The 17,104-nt window shown below is 29.5% G+C and overlaps 2 protein-coding genes across 2 annotated transcripts in view; one reads left to right on the top strand and one right to left on the bottom strand.

Annotated features, from left to right (window-relative positions):
- Nucleotides 1-4,153, top strand: part of LOC129961608 (integral membrane protein GPR155-like) — an 80,811-nt gene extending 76,658 nt beyond the window's left edge. The window contains exons 19-20 of the mRNA XM_056075113.1: nt 2,029-2,172; nt 3,726-4,153. Coding sequence (XP_055931088.1) covers nt 2,029-2,172; nt 3,726-3,996 — 415 coding nt within the window. The 3' untranslated portion in view covers nt 3,997-4,153. The remainder of the gene's footprint in view (nt 1-2,028; nt 2,173-3,725) is intronic.
- A 1,214-nt stretch (nt 4,154-5,367) lies between these two features.
- The window catches only part of LOC129958731 (dual oxidase-like), a 184,571-nt gene continuing 172,834 nt past the window's right edge, over nt 5,368-17,104 (bottom strand). Inside the window, exons 23-31 of the mRNA XM_056071388.1 lie at nt 16,501-16,594; nt 16,363-16,412; nt 14,548-14,708; nt 13,891-14,011; nt 11,356-11,585; nt 10,268-10,432; nt 8,303-8,458; nt 6,999-7,127; nt 5,368-6,222 (exon numbers count right to left, since the gene is read on the bottom strand). Coding sequence (XP_055927363.1) covers nt 6,097-6,222; nt 6,999-7,127; nt 8,303-8,458; nt 10,268-10,432; nt 11,356-11,585; nt 13,891-14,011; nt 14,548-14,708; nt 16,363-16,412; nt 16,501-16,594 — 1,232 coding nt within the window. The 3' untranslated portion in view covers nt 5,368-6,096. The remainder of the gene's footprint in view (nt 6,223-6,998; nt 7,128-8,302; nt 8,459-10,267; nt 10,433-11,355; nt 11,586-13,890; nt 14,012-14,547; nt 14,709-16,362; nt 16,413-16,500; nt 16,595-17,104) is intronic.

Raw genomic sequence — 17,104 nt, forward strand, 5'->3', positions numbered from 1 at the left:
GTTAGTTAAAAGTTCATTATTTAAAAGTATTGCATGCAGTACAATACTTACTTTATTTACTATACTTACTTTACTTTTACTCCGGTAAGAATAAATATATTTTATAGATTTCATGCCATATATTTTTATTACACTTCAGTATGCAACATGTTATATCCGGCGCAGGCTAATCGTGTATCCTAGTTGACCAGTTACATTTTATTCACCATTGTGGATGATTCCCCCTCTTTATTATTTTAATGTATCGTAAAAGAATGGGATTAAAAGAATGAGATGAAGCAAGTTTCGCATTGAAACCACCCTTCTCTTCAGTATTTCTGGCTTTCAAGTCGATCGTGGGTGTAACGAAAGAAATTCCTGTTTAAATAAAAAATTTTTACTTCATCCGTTCAAGTTGCAACCTTGTGTGAATAACTGAATTGTGTGATATAATGGCTACATTAAACTGCTGTTCATTACGCACCATTCTTCTTACACATAACTGTTCAAAGCAGCTGTGAAGTTAAGCGAACAGAAAAATACTACGAAATGATTTTTTATTTACAACTAGATATTCATTTACGAACAGGAATATTTAATATATAAAATAATAAGGGCATTTATATGTATATATATATATATATGCGTGTTTGAATGGATAATTATAATACTTCTTATGAGTACTTAAACTTTGATTGCTTCAATAGGCATTAGAATAATGGCATTCCACTGAATAAGAGGAAAGGATGGAATGAAAACGAACTTCTTGATAATAAATTAAATTTTCAATTTTGGATTGTTTTTTCCTCTAATGGAAAGGGATGATCGCATATTGTGATGCTGTGTGGATGAATTTATGCTTGAAAGTGAGGATGTTACAGTATTTAGGTGGGGTTACATGATGACATAGCAAAAGGTAATCTTTGAATAATGAACGGTTTCACTCATATATGTCAGAATATCGATCGAATTACTAGTTGCTAGATAGTTTTTAGAACACTCGATACAAACATTCAAAATTAATATAAGACTTGTCTACAAGTCTTATGTTTCTATTACACAATTCATTTCTCAAACAAAAGCTTGTCTTAATAATTCAAAATAAAATCAATACGTTATTTCAAAACATTCAAAGTATCCCTTCACCTTATGTATTTGGTATTATTGAAGAAATCCTGTGAATAGTACAAAGTAACTAGAGACAAAGTTGTCCTTCACATTATGAAATTGATCTGAAAATGAGAATATGATAGGCTTCATTTCCGGCGTCTAGAATTATCATTGCTCCATTATTGGAAACTTATCTATTTATTACAATAATTGAAGGTCTATTCTTCAAAGTGACCTGTCGCCGATTTCTTTCTTGACCTGCTGCATATACTTATGACTTGAAGTTTCTTCCATTTTTAGAATGGGAATATATTCTGATTATATTGATAACATTATTGATAAATAAAGAATAAAAGGTGAAAATTTTTAAACAAGTAGAGCAGATCTATCTAGAGGATTATTTTCAGTACCCTTCTTTCATTCTATCTCCATTTGAGTCATTATCAAAAATTTCACACTTGCTTTTTGATGAAGTAAGCATCAATACTGAAATCACTATAATTCCTTCGAAATAAAAAGTAGTTATTCCTAGAAAATGAATAAATTTTAAGAAAATTATCCTTTTCATATCTTGTTTCACTCTGAATGGACGAAAAGCATTTAATTTGTAAACTGGTAGAATATTTTAAACTGTATTATAGACTTTATCAAATCTACCAAATTTGTTCTGTTCATTTGTAATTTGATTGTAATAAATGATTTTACAACATTTTGAGTATATTTGCCACGAAAATTATATTTGAAGAATTTATTTAATTTTTTATTGTTCCAGAAATATTAGAATTTAAACTATTAAAGAAGCAAATTAAATCTTATAAAACCATCCTAAAAATCTTAAATCAATTGTATTTAGTAACTGTAAAATAAAAACTGATAAATACAATACATTTTTTTAACAATGATACATTTGCTATTAATCATAATTTACATATACTTTAGGTGGAGAAAGATCCGAAATGGGAAAGAGGAATTCGTTCCAAATACTTCCGAAGTGGATAATACAAGCGAAATAGCACAATTCTGCCATCAGTTCAATACGTACTACATTTCAAAGTGCTTTCAAAACCTCGCTAAAAACAGAAAGTAAGTTGAATTGTCTTCAAGACTTTTTAAATAAAATGAGGGAAGAAATTAATTTCCTTCATTATGCTGCATTACTATTCAATAATTTTGTTTTATTTGATAGTCATAATGCCTACAAGTTTATTCTTAGATTGTAAATAATCTTGATGAGAATTCAATGAGAAAAATTGTATGGTAAAATCAAACTACTGATAAAAAAAAGTCTCGAATCTCTTTCGGCTTGCCAATCATTGTTGTTGCAAAAAGTCTTCTACTTTCTCTATGGCATTTTAAAGTTAACTCATTTGCTTATGGCGAATAGAAATAGCTCTGTCACAAAGCGAACCAATTTTTATTTTCCATATCTAGATATAGTCTTAAAAAGCTTTAAAAAATACATCAACTAATCACAGGAATCAGAACGTCTATTAAATATTTCCCAATGTGATTGAGTTTTCTTTGTATATTGAGTATAACACTGAACTGTTCATTAAATATTCTTTTAAAAAAGTATTTTTTAAACTATTTCCTATGCCATTATTAAATAATTTAGGAATTAATAATACATTTTAAGGATATATGCTAAGCAATACCAAATTGTATTTGTCTCAAAGGAATCCGATTTTTTTTTTTTAATAAAAGATTGAAAAAACATCTATCTTCCTTTAAGTTTACAGTACCAGTTTAATGTCAGTTGAATAAAACAGTTGACAAGTTTTTGTATCAACACCACAGAAGAAAATAAACAAATCAAATGTTTCCCTAACCAAATTGAACAATCGGGATAAAATGACTTATGGTACAAAACTGAAGGATTTTTTAAATAGTCGCATAGCAATGCTCTTTTGCACACTTTACATCACGAAAGATGACACTCTGGCAAAGACACACGAAACTCACCATCGTGTGTTTTACCCCTCGTTTAGCAAAAAGCATGCCTCAAACGGCCATATCATTACTGAAGAGAGCGTTATCTGAACGGATCTCTAACTGATTTAAGATAGAATTGTACTACTGATAACCTCCGCCAAGAGTACCCACAGAGATATTGCCCAGTATGGACGAGCTTCACAATATTCAAAATTTTCATCACTATTGAATTACATAATTGTAGTTCAGTTTATCATATATGATATTCTTAATCATTAAAAATTTAGCCACTGTACAATTAGATTATTTACAATGTAATAATTTATTTCGAAAAATGGATTTGAAATTAGATAAATCTAATTTATAGTTTAATTTAATAAATATAATTTATAAATTTAATTTATAAAAATGGACAGATATTCTAATTTGTGTATAAAAGCAATAATTCAACGTGTGTATTTTGGTAATGCTTCCTTATTGTATAACTGCAACCTTTTATGCTACTTTAAAGAATTATGCTTTATAAATTACATAAAAAAGGAAAAATATTGATATAAAACTTAGTTTCTAACCTGAAAATCTATCCTCAAATGCTATATAATATCATACAATTTGGAAAGATTCAATAGAAATCGATTGTATTATTTATATAAGGGAATTATTTAAGAATTGATTAAAAATACATTTAATATTATTTACATCAGATGGAAAGATGACTTTTACAAAAATTGCTTTTGGGGTCACCAATTAGTCGACTGGCTTATTCAGGAAGGTGTCGCCAAAGACGATATCGAAGCCGAAGAACTGGGACAGAAACTTCTCCTAGGGGGCGTCATAAGCCACGTGACTGGTGCCCACCACTTTCACGACGCCCCTTACCTCTATTACTTCGTCAAAAGAGAGAAGCCTTTCCAGCGAGAACTCAGCTGTACAGATCTCTCGGAGGAACTGGAAGTAACTACATGCAAATATTAGCTTAATGTCCCATTTGCTAGAGAGACGACTGCAACGCTCAGTCGTGTGACAATTAGTTTTGCTGTACATATTTAGAGAGCTTATTTTGTTTTTATTATTGTTCAAGTAACTCATTTCTTTTTTTGTAATATTTGTGTTCAAAATGATTAAATGTAATTTCTTATTATAGTCTCTTTATTTAATGCATCATTTGTCGACCTAAAACTGATAGTTTATTGATCGAATCTGTAAAATTATTTGATATTCATACACAATAGGAAATATACTATTGCTGAATTATCATAATTATTTTAGAAAATATTGGGCGCTCGGAATTCAAAAATGATTCTCATATCTACTTCTAATAATAACAAAAGAAAATTTGTATATCTGTGTTTATCTGACTGTGACGTCTTGCAGGGCCGGCCATTAGATTTACATGTAACAGATTCGAGAAAAATATATTTCGAAGAATAGAAATAAACATCGAGAAATTAAAAAAAAAGAAAATACCAACTTTGAAACTAATAATTAAATATAATTCAGCCGTCTTTTAACGATAAATTTAGAAAATTTCTTTCTGTAGAAATTTCTTCAAATGTATATTATTAAAGGGGAAAAATCGGTTTTTTCGCTTGCAACTTCTAAGGTTTCTTCAGAAATGAGGCGTATATGACAGCAACGTCTTGACTTTGAATTCCTTTTACAGCTAACGAAATAGCAAAACATCGAAAGTGCATAATTTGCTATTGATACTCTAAAGATTGCGCGAGATTGAAATGATTTTTTATATTTTATATAATTATACATCTATTTTGAAGGAAATATTTTAACATAGCAACTGTATCCCATTCATTAGTTTGATTCACTTCGTATCCTAGAAAATATTGAATATGCTATATCTGTTTTATAAAGTTTCATTTTCAATTCCATAGAGCTAATAAGCGCATGACTCCCGAATATTTCATACTCGCAAATTTGAAAGAAGAATAGTAAAAGAATTGTATTTCATAATATATACATGTATTAAAAAACTATATTTAATAAAAATTAAATAATTTTTAAAAAAATCGCCATCCTTTTAACATTTATAAAAGACATTGATAAAACACTTATGTTGTATGGGGCTGATTTAAAACTGAGCAATTCAGAGATGGTTTATAGACACAAAATCAAACGTATTTAATATGTTAAAATAATGAACTAAATAAATGATTTTTACAGATACGTGAATGCGAAATTTAATTTAAAACTTAAAACCAATTAATTCTGTTGGTGTTAAATTGAGAAAATGAGTATAGCCTGAATTAAAAGAATTTGTACTGATTGTTTTAAATAAAACACATTTTATTTATCATATTTATAAAAGCAAGTCAAATATTCAACTTTTTAAACAAGAAACAGACATAAAATTATGATTCTCATAATATTACACAAAAATAAATAGTTTAACTACAATAATGTTCATAGGAATCCTTGTTGACATGCATATTTCAACCGAAAAAAAGGAAGCAGTTTTGCATAACAGCAATCTAATACACGTATAGACTTTTAATTACAATAACTTTAACTGTACAAAACCATTTTCTTTTCATTCTATGAATGCTATTCTCATTTGTTAAAGCAATTAGCTATAAATAAAAACTCTGGATGCATAAAGCTTTTTATAAACAATTCGTAACTGTTGTAGCACCACTGTTTTGTAAGAACAAGGATTGCGATAGTTGTTTTTTCGTTTCACTCCATAAATATACATAGAATGCACACAAAAAAAATATTCTCTTTGTCAATAAAAAAAAAGAAATATTCTGCCATAAACAACATTTAAAATAATTCTAAAATCCATATACAAAAAGTTCTCATCGAATAAATATCAAAGAGAATTTGGCATCGCTTTATCTAAACGCACAACGCTCCATTTACGTTTGATATGTGAGGGGCTTATTTGGAAAAAAAATGCATAAGCCCCATTTCACACAAATTTCAATCTGAAGTAAATCACAGCAGTAAGAACTTTTCGCTTATTTGTTTGGGTTTATCTTCTGCCCTGAGCAACACTCATCCCGCTGGAATCGAGCGTTGTCAGTATCTCAGTCAACTTGATGGTTTAAGTGTCCGTTTCTAGAAGTTCTCGTAGTGATGGATGAAGTAAGGTAGCTTGCGATTTTTATTTACTGTTTCGCAAGATTTTGTGATGTTTTCAGTCATTGCGGATGGTCCACAACTGAAAACACCGACTTTGCTCACCTGGAAAAAATGAAATACAGAATTAGAATATAGTATAAGTTGTAAAACCGTGAAGAAAAAGAAATTTTAACAACTGAAAAATACTAACATTTAGACTTTATATAATCCGTTAAAGATTGTTTAAGTTAAATAAACGCTTTATTTGCTGTCCTTCTTTGAAAATTTCAATGATTTTCATGAAAAGATATTTTAGTACGACTGAAATAATCATTTTATATGAATGTTTTGAATCCTTTTCAAATAAAAAGAAAATCCACAAGACGTAAGTTCCCAAGATCATCTTTAAATTAATCGAAGTAATAAAACGCAAAGCATAATCATACCTTTATCCTTAAAATGTTTAATGCATCAACTTTTAAGATTAATAGGTATTGTAATAAAATTCTTATTTCAATAAATTTCACAGCAAAATTCCATGAAAATCCCTCAAAATTCGTATACATTTTGAAATGTGTTAAATAATATAAAACAAAATAGTGGATAAATGTTAGGTCTTTAAATGCTAGCTATTTAAGTATTCAAAATAGTTGAGAAAGAAAACTTTTTAATTCGTAATATATTCCTTTTTTAAATGTTTTTAGAACTAAATGATGTTTAAGAAATTTTTCCAATATAAATAATTCATAATAGTATATCCAATTACCAATTCATAATAGTATATCGAGCATAAAGCACACAACTGTTTTTGTTACACGAGTAGTATTTTTACCCTCCACCTCCAAAAAAGTATCTTTGTATTGTTCTGGGAATAAAATCAACTAGTTTAATTTACTTACGTATGCATGTTGCTGTTGAACAAATTTTAAGAAAGCAGTCATGTCTGGTCTTCCAAAGTGGTTGACAGCTTTCAAACCAGTAAACATACTGCAATTAGATATTCTCTGAAAATGAGTCTCGCAGATGTACTAGAAGAAAAAGAAGTAGTATTTAGTAAAGAGATTTCAACAGTCAACGAGTAGAACGATAAGACGGAGACTAATAAAAATAATAGACTACTTAAACTGTGATTTTAAATTCTACAACTTTTTTGTTATCTAAAACAAAGATACTTCAATTCAGTTCTTTTAGCATAACTTTGAATAACAAGCAAATACAAGATTTACAAAACAATAAAAAATACCAGTAGTATAAATTTGACCCATCATTTTGAAGGTTAAAAAAAAAGTAGAAAAACATGCAAATCTCTTGCAAGTCTTTTCAAAGTCAAAAGCCAAGCAAGGACCTACTATAAATTAGCAGTGTGAGTAAGATAAAGTGGAATAAGAGATGTGTCATTCAAATTACATAAAAGAAAAACGCCCTGAAAGCTTACAAATATCTACAAATCTGTCCAAGTAGTAATTATCTATGTTAACATATTACATTATAAAGCTTCGTTCTATAGGAAATCAATAATGGTTCTATCTCTTTATAACTATCCCACTTGAAAGTCAGGGGGATACATAAATTTCATTTTACAAATGTTGAATACATTTGTCTTTGTGAAATTATGGCGTAAGTGTCATAGTTTCATTAAAATAATCCAAACTATTTTTAGTTTTAAAGTCATGGTAAATAAATCAAAGTCAATATTAATCATTGTATTTTAAATCCTGAAATTTTTAAAAGCGCACTATGACACTTCAAATGGCAAAAAACAATGATTATGTCACAGTGAAAAATAATCCAAAAATATAAATTTCATATATTATTTCATTATATATAATCTTATACTTATTATATATAATACTTTAATATACTCTCTTTAAGAGTATATAGTTATAGTCTTTATATTAATACTCTTTAATATACCAAATTAAACAAGTGATAAACGAAAATGAGTCTCCATTTTCTTCAAAAGCTCGCTGTAAGCACTCGAATTTCACTTCTGTCTTGAAAACTGCTAACATTTCTTTGTTATTTTGGCCATTACCACTAGATGACTCTCTTGCAAAGGCAATATGATCTTGGCACATGATAATATGCGAAATTTCGTACCCAAAAAGTAACAAAATTCTATCATTGCCTGATTACTAAAAGATACGATTTTATGCAATCACAAAAAGGATTCAAGCACGTGAATTAAAAGGAAAACACTCACCAACATCGTCGTTCGCAGATCAAACTTGTGAAAGAACTGCGTTATGAATATATGGACCTCCAGAACATTCGTGACGTCCTTTCTTTCTACGTCCCGCAGCACATCAATGAACCACTCGAAGTGTCGATGAGATGGGCAGATCCACAAGAAATACACCTGCAGAATGAAACGAAACATCATTACTAAAGAAATCCTACATATAGATCAATATATTTATTTTTAAACACTTCATATTTTTGAAGAAAATAACTATATTCATTTTCAAAATCTTCCAACTCGTCAAGGTTTCTTTCTCATTATCTACTGCATAGTTTATAGAATAAAGAAAAAATTATATATTTAATCATTCTTAAAAGCAGTAAACAACATCCCTATGTTTATCTACGATAATTACACTGTGCAAGATTTTGATCTATTACAGAGTATCTCAGCACCAAAGTTGCAAACTTCTAGGAGGGGTAGGGTATATCCAGACAACTTCTAATTCCATCGCAATGCCGGAGTGGAAATGCTTAATAGTCACAATAGATTGCACACACGAGATAGCAAATTCGATGATAGCATCTCACTTGCTTCTTTCTGGCTAAGGAAAATTTACATTAAACGTCAAAAACGTCGTAATTGCTTCTTAAAAAGTGTGACAAATAACCATAAATTGAATTTTTCTTTGGTTATTATTTTTATTATTTATCTTTATTTAGATAAGTAAATATTGTTTTTTACCAGTCTTTTACTTATGAACAGTAAAGATGATAGTTTGAAAGGAACTTAAATCTTACTGGCAACATACGATGTCAGAAATTCAAGACATGGTTGAATTTCTATAAATTTCTTCAAAAATGCCTGTCCCTACCACAATGTGGTATTATGAATTCGATCTCCGGATCCAAATTCCCATGAATCATATTTTGGAATGTTTGGTGAGGTATATTAACTTATTGAAACATGATACATCATGCCATCAAAGATTTGACCATGTTATCAAAGATTTGACCATGGTTCAAAACTCGTTTGCTAAATTCGATTGCCGTTATGAGTGCTCACTCTTTGTATTGAATATATTTGTATGCCGAACTGAGATATTGAGTTTTTTTTTATATTCGTATCTAAAGAAAGAAAATCAGATAGTCATCAGCTATTGATTTTCATATTAGTTTGTACTTTATTATGTACTGTATACTTTAGTGCCATTGAATTCCAAGTACAGTTTCAGTTTTTTTTTTCCTTTAACTGATTTATGATTTTTCATTAATTTATAGAAACTTGTAATTAGGCAAATATTCAAAACATTTTTAAATATTAATCTAATATTAAATTTTAATAATTTATCATTAAGAAATTAAGTAAAGATTTTTAAATTATCAAATGCTTAAGTTAAAACACCCATAAAAAGTTTCACAAAATATTTTAGAGTTTCAACTGCTAAAAGATTTAAGATTGTTAGAAAAAAATTTCATTTCTTATTTGGTTTTCCTAACCGATTGAAACTGAATATAAGCTCTGGCTAGATGATCAATAACAATAATTATATTAAGAAAGAAAAAGATAAAGCTCTATATTCCCTTATTCAACTAAATGAAATTCGAAAGAAAAATTAGCATTATTTTGTATTACTCGAGAGAATATTTAAAAAATATATGTTTGAAAATAAGCTAACAAATAAGTAAAGCAATCATAAATAGAAACAAAAAAGTGATTAGATGATAAATATTTTGAAAACAGAAGTCATTTGTTAGCCACCTGGCTTCTAACATCATTTATTTCAGAAGTCAGTACAATTGCTTTTATGTCTGTATTCTAATTTATTAGATCGCATTTTTCTGTTTCAAAACTACACTCGCTTGCTATTGAAAGCTGTTTTGTGTGCTTAATAGCAATACATATCTGGATTTGTGCGGTGAATATCATATAATGTTTAAGGAGGTATAAGAGCATGTGGTGCATGCATATAAAAATTCTACTTACTTTCTTGCATGCCACTCCCGAGTACCTATTGGTAGAGGTTCCAAACACGAGGTCATTGAGAATGGAAGCATAAGGCGTGACTCCAATTCCTCCGCCGACCATTACGGCCACTTCGAACTTATACCAATCTTGGTTTCCTCCTCCGTAAGGGCCTTCCAACCGAATCTGAGGGAGTGAGAAAACATAATTAATAAGTTATAAAGCTTTTCGGAACAAAAAATATTAATTTTTTTTATTAGATGTAATTACGTGTTTTCATAATGATTCGAAATCATTAATATATTTCATAATTTGGCTTTCAGTGTATTTTCTAAAAAACTAAAATTTTATGCATCTGAAAATTACATCTAAATCTCTATCAATATTGTAAGATAGATTCTTCTTTAAAGTAAGATAAATTACTTGATTCTAATAATAAATAATATTTATTCGGACATTTGAGATTCGTGTGATTTTCATGAAGATAAAAATGCATCAGATTTATAGGAATATTCATATGTTTTCATTAGCAGAAGCCCCGTATACACTGCCAATTTTCATGCTTAATTTATCACTTCTTGCATACACATGTCAAGGTTACTATTTGTTTTGAAAAAATAAAAAGATTCCTAATAATAATAATAAAAAAAACCCACCAATAAAAAGATCAAGCGTCTAAAGTGCAGTACCTCCCCCACCCTGACCCCTCTTCTTCTATACTTTCCTGACAACTTAACGTTTTTATTTAGAAATAATTTCAACTTTTATCCCAGGTTTTCTTTTCCAGTGATTTTGCCTGTGGATTACAGGAAAAATGATTTAATAAACAGAAAACTGGCCTTGTTTTTAGTTTTGATGTTCATTAACTATTGGTTCAAAACTCTCAGGGCAAAACATTCAAAAGTATTTTGTTTCTTACTGTGTAATTTTATTCAGAAATTCATCTGAAAATATACATTAAATAAAAATTAATCTGCGACATATATATGAATCATAAAATCATCGACATATATATTTATTTGGGCCTGTTTTTGGATCTTGCAGTATGACTGATTTCATAATGCAGAAACAATCACTTAGTCCAAAAGGGATCTCACAATAAGTCTCACCTTGGGCAGAGGTCCATCATTGAGATTGCTTGGATCGAAGTAGTTTCTGAGCTTCCAAGTCCAAGGACCCTGTGCCTTAACGTGCACAGATAGGTAGTTCTCATGGGGTGCAGAAGTGAGTGTCAGGGAGTGGTATTCTGCGTTGCGGAAAGCAGTACAGCTCAGACGAACCCACTGGCCGGAAAGGTATTTAAAATTTGGCGGCCGAGCGAATTTCACCTTGGTCACATCTGTAATCAAAAGCAGAATTCATTTTTAATTTGTTCATATATGCATAATAATAAGTATCCAAATGAATAAAAATTCTAATTCAAAATGTAAAACTGTTGTACAAGATTCTAAGGATTTATACAGGGTATAGAGGGCATCCTTGAATTCATGGGCAAAATTTTAAGGATAGGTAAGATACTTATAAAGAAGAATTTTTTGTATAAGAAGATGGGGAAAAGAATAAAAAGTGCAATTAAGGCGGAAATCACAATGTCTACATGACTGCAATTCATTCTGATAAGGGCCTCAATGCAAAACTTCCAGTTACTACTGCAACTGTTTGGGAAACACTAAACACCTTCGAAAGAACACTCCAATCACTTCCTACACGCTACTAGGGATGTGTAGATGTTGGCGGTGGCGCATTTGTGCACTTACTGCAATATTTTGTAAATAAAGAGCTTTCTTCTCATTTTTTCAGCATTTTTTTGCGTTTTCCGGCAAAACCTTTCCATTTCCTTTCCCACACTTCCATACAAAAACTTTTTTATACGCATTTTACCTATCCATCAAATTTGGCTCATAAATTCAGGAATAGCTATTAGAATTGCTATATATTTTCCTTTTATTATTGTTTCTTTTATTTAAAAAACTGCAAGGTTTGTTTTATATGCAATAAAATATTCTGTTTCTAATGATACTGTTTAGTCCTAGGAAAAATATTGTTATAAGCAATCTGAATATTTATGCGTCTGTTCCCAAGCACAAGAGGATACAATAATGTACTAATCGTGCTTATTAATTCATCTTATATATACCCATTGATATAAGATTTTATAAACTCAAATGATTTAAATTTTTTTCAACTTCAAGTAAACTTTTCTGTTTAAATTTTACTAATAATAAAAGTATGCATAAAGAGGAGATGAGAAGGGGAAGATGACCCAATTAGAAAGATGAAAGGTACCCATTGTTAGCAGTAAAATTGTCGTTTCTTAAAGCAAACGCGAATTTTCTGTCTTTTTCTTTTTCAAAAACTATTATTTTACCATAGGAATTGAGTTTTCTCTCTCATCCGATGGAGATTATTATTGTAGCACCATCATTTACAGTACCTTATACACTATACTTTTTTTCCCATGGCATAATCAATATCTAATTCAAGCTTTTCCTTTTAAATCAATATATTTTTTTTCATTTAAATCCGAAAAACAGATTTTCTATTTGTCTCTCCCGCCTTCCATGATCTGGTATACTATATAAGTACCGATAAAGTAGAGTATTTTGGACGGCCAACTCAACAACTTAAAATAATAAAAAATGCCTTAAGTACTATTTTTCACATATTGTCATACATTTCGTAAGACTAAATCAGAAAAAAAAACTGCAAAAGATTAGCTGATGTGTTTGATTAACTATTCAAAACATAATGCTTAATGAACAATTTAAAAAGATTCGTAAAACTTAAGGGTTATTACTTAAATACGTATATTAAAAATTTTGTCTTCACAATATTACAGTCCGCCTGACGATGGGCACATTTATCATACAGGAGAAGAATATAACTGTGACTCGAATTTTCGTCAGATTTTTATTTATATTATAGTTGAATATCTGTTGTGTGAACGAGGTATAAAAATAGTATCAAAACCTGTAGAGGATTCTTTTCTATATACCTTATTATTTTAGCTGTATACATTAAAAAAAAGTAGATACCACCAATACAGCTAAAGTTAGCCTTAAATCATGCAATTCTATTTTCTTAGTTCGAGTCTTAAATTTGAAACATAACTGAGTTCAAGTCTCTTTAGTGATATGTGATGAGCGAAGGATAGAACCTGGGACCTCGTGGTTAGCATTCCAGTAACTAAACCAAGATGCAAAAACGTACGCTCGTGTAGTGTAGTCATTAACTGGCTTATATGCTATTCACCACATCTCAAACAAAATATGAACATTTGACTTTTGGGATACATTTTATTAAAATTTTCTAATATTTAATGCAAATCTAATATTTTCTAAGCAAATTGTAATACACATAGCAATAAAAATGCATTCGATATATTAAACTTTCAATAAAAATGTAACATAAAACGCAGGTTTCAAATTTTATAAATAATGTATTTCTAGCATGATATTAAATTATATATAATCTTAAATGTATGTTTGTATGATAGAATATAGGAATTTACTGTGGCAAGAATCAAATTTTTAAATGTATACAAAAACTTATGTTCTTCTTCGTTAATTATAATAAAACACTCGTTATAATAAAATGAAGCATATAAAACAAAAACAAAAAAAAATCCTGTAATAAATACTTGCCCGAAGGTAATAATTCAGTGTCTATTATATCAAGCTCCATATATTTCGTCTGCAAACTGACAATCTTGTCTAATGTAAAAATAACGGCCGGGACGACAAAAAACATCCAAAACCTTGGACTCTGTAGGAAAGATTAAAAATGTCATTTCTATACTATAAAATTTTTTAATGCAACCGCTTAAATGAACAACTTATATTAAAGATGAAATAATAATTTCATTTTAAGATGCAATAACAATGACTTAATAATTATGGCAAACAATTGTAATTATCATAAATAAAAATTATTAGCCATAAATAATAAATTTCAGAAAACATAAGTATAATTCATCATTTTTTTTCATATCATTCTACAACAAATGGGACATTTAACTCTTTTTATAAATTTAAAATTAAATACACTTATATTTAAACATAATGATATGCTCTTACTGTTTCTGTAAAAAAATCGAACAGTTTTAATTCGAGCATAGATATCAATGAAAACGTAGAAGATAAAACAATTTTCAAAATGTGAAAATTGTTTTGAAATGGTAATTAAATCGTTTTTATATTTTGCGTACATTTTTTGAAAAACGGATGTCCAAATAATTTATATTAGTTTAATGACATGGTATAAAGCCGGAATCAGACAAGAGAAAAAGAGAAAGCACTTACTCCAGTAATCTTGGCTAAGCCGTGAATAAGACACAGAATATAGAGGAGAATGTACAAGCTGTGCGTGGTCCAGAAGTAGCTGTAGGCCTTTTCTCGTATTTTTGGATGAGCAAATATGAAGATAATGCAGACAATTGCAAACAGAAGAACTCCAGTAATACCTGAAATATTTTATAAGATTTTTATATCACCGCAAAGATAAAAAATATGAATCTTCCATAACAATGTGATTAGACAGGTTTATTGAAACAAGAATCAGCCAAATATAATAAATCCATTATTTGTTGAACTAGCATTTTCTGCTGCCATTATTCGTTGAAGTTTAACCACTGAATATTTAAATTCCTTTTTCTACACGGTGATTACATGGAAACACAAAAAATATACACGATATTACAAAATTTAAAATTGCTCTGCAAGCTCATCGGGTGTTAATTCATCGGTTGTTAAATACAACAAGTAGAAAATCAGTAATTCATAAAAAAAATGTTTATTTTTTTTTTGTCGAATAATTACAAAAGTTTTTATTTGTCCTATTTCCTTTACATAACTGACAATCTTTAGAGGAATGCGAATGAAAAAAATTGCAGTCCAATGGCTAAAATAATAGCACCCCCGCCCTCCCCCCCAAAAAAGTTGTCAGCTTGACATTAGCCAGAACAGTATCTCCTAATATAATAGTTTTATCTTTCTGTTGTACAGGAGAAAGCGCTGACGCTGTATCTGATGTCTCATGAGTAAAAGTCAAAGCATTACGATTAAAACCTTCCTTTCCTGAATAAATATTGATTAACCTAACTCATACCTTTAAAATTAAATCATCTCACTGTCTGATTTGTGGCCAATGTTATCTTCAATGTAACTTTATGAAGATTCAATGTTATTTTGTAATTGACCGTAAGGATGTTGTTCTATTTAAATCATTTTTTTTATTAGACTTTCGCTTATAATTTGAACAAAAAGAAAAACGCATTGAAAGGCAAAATGAAAATTGGAATACAACTGCATATTTCGTTAAAAAAAACTTTTTCCCAATATCTTTAAAAGAGAATATTCAGTAAGCATTTAAGATGCAGGAAATAAAACGAGCAGTTTTACCCCAATGATAAAAGAATTTTAAATATTCAAAAGGATTACATAAGATAGATAATATTAATAACTATTCATTTTCTAACTTCAAACGACTGGTAAAATTGTCATAGACAACTAGAAACTACGCCAACTATGTACCATTTTCCAGACGTTGTGTAGTTGTGCAAAAAGAAAAATCTAGAATCGTTTCATTTTATACGTGGATCCATTAAAATAAACTTTACGACTGTGAAGAGTGGACAAATGTTGAAAATAACATCATTGGTGGATTTTAAGAATATATTGTTTTGATGTCCCTCCGGTATCCAATATTATAAATCCGGCATCCATTTAGCACTCAGCTATTCTACGAATTGATGTTTGAGACTTCAGTGGCCTCCAAATACGAGGCGAGCATCTCTAACATCTATTGTTTTGAATGAAATCTGAAATACCTATCTACTTAATGTTTTCATAAGAACATTTGACGCGTCCATTAGATACACATACGAGGTAGATCGAGATGTCTTTGGCAGATTCGATTAGCTATTTACAAATTCTGAAATTAAACTACTGAAGTGCCGTTCTTTTAGAGTGTATAGTGAATTTCCAATCGAAGTCATGCACTATGTACTTAATTTAAATGTTTATGAGATTGAAAAATAAAAATCCAGTATTTTCGCACTGTATTCTGAAAGTTGTCATAAAAATACCAGTATTGGTTATATACAGAAAGAACCATACCTGTGATAGTTTTAAATAACCAGAAGACTATAGTGGGTTTGAAATCTGAGCTGGAAGAAAAGAAATGATTTAAATGTTAGTCGTTTTTTTAAATTAATTATCAATTCTATTTTTTTTTGAATTAATTTGTTTACTTACTCAAATTGCATTTCATGCGTTAAACACCGCAAATGATCCAAAGGCTGCGTGGAGACATGGTAGAAATTGATGCAGTGACCTATACTGTGAATAACTAGAACACAAAAAAAGGGCAGATTTCATTAAATGCAATCCTTTCCAGAAAGAGCTTTTTTCATAAGAAATAGTCAATTGCACAAATTATCATGAGTACCCTTTTACGCAAACAAGATTTATATCTTAAATAAAACACTTTTAGTTGAGAGATAAGTATGATTTATAAATTGAATAAAAATGGTCACAGGTGCAAACAGTAATGTATCGTTTGCATGTTTCAAATTTACACTTCGTATCATCACAAACCCAGGGGCATAGCGACAGGGAACGGCATTCGGGAATATAGATGCCCTGGGTACTATTCTTCTGGATCACCATGGCGAGAAAATATTAGTAAATTTATATCGCTGTTTAAGCAAAAATATCACCAGGGAATGAAAAAATAACGCCACACTTCGAGCACTATTTTCTATTCTGAAACTCAGTTGATGATCGAAGGCGGAAACATTACATTAAGGTGTGGGAGCCTTTTACCCACAACACAATCCTGGTTTATTCATAATCATTG

Source organism: Argiope bruennichi, chromosome 2, assembly GCF_947563725.1.
Source record: "Argiope bruennichi chromosome 2, qqArgBrue1.1, whole genome shotgun sequence".
Taxonomy (NCBI): Eukaryota; Metazoa; Arthropoda; class Arachnida; order Araneae; family Araneidae; genus Argiope; species Argiope bruennichi.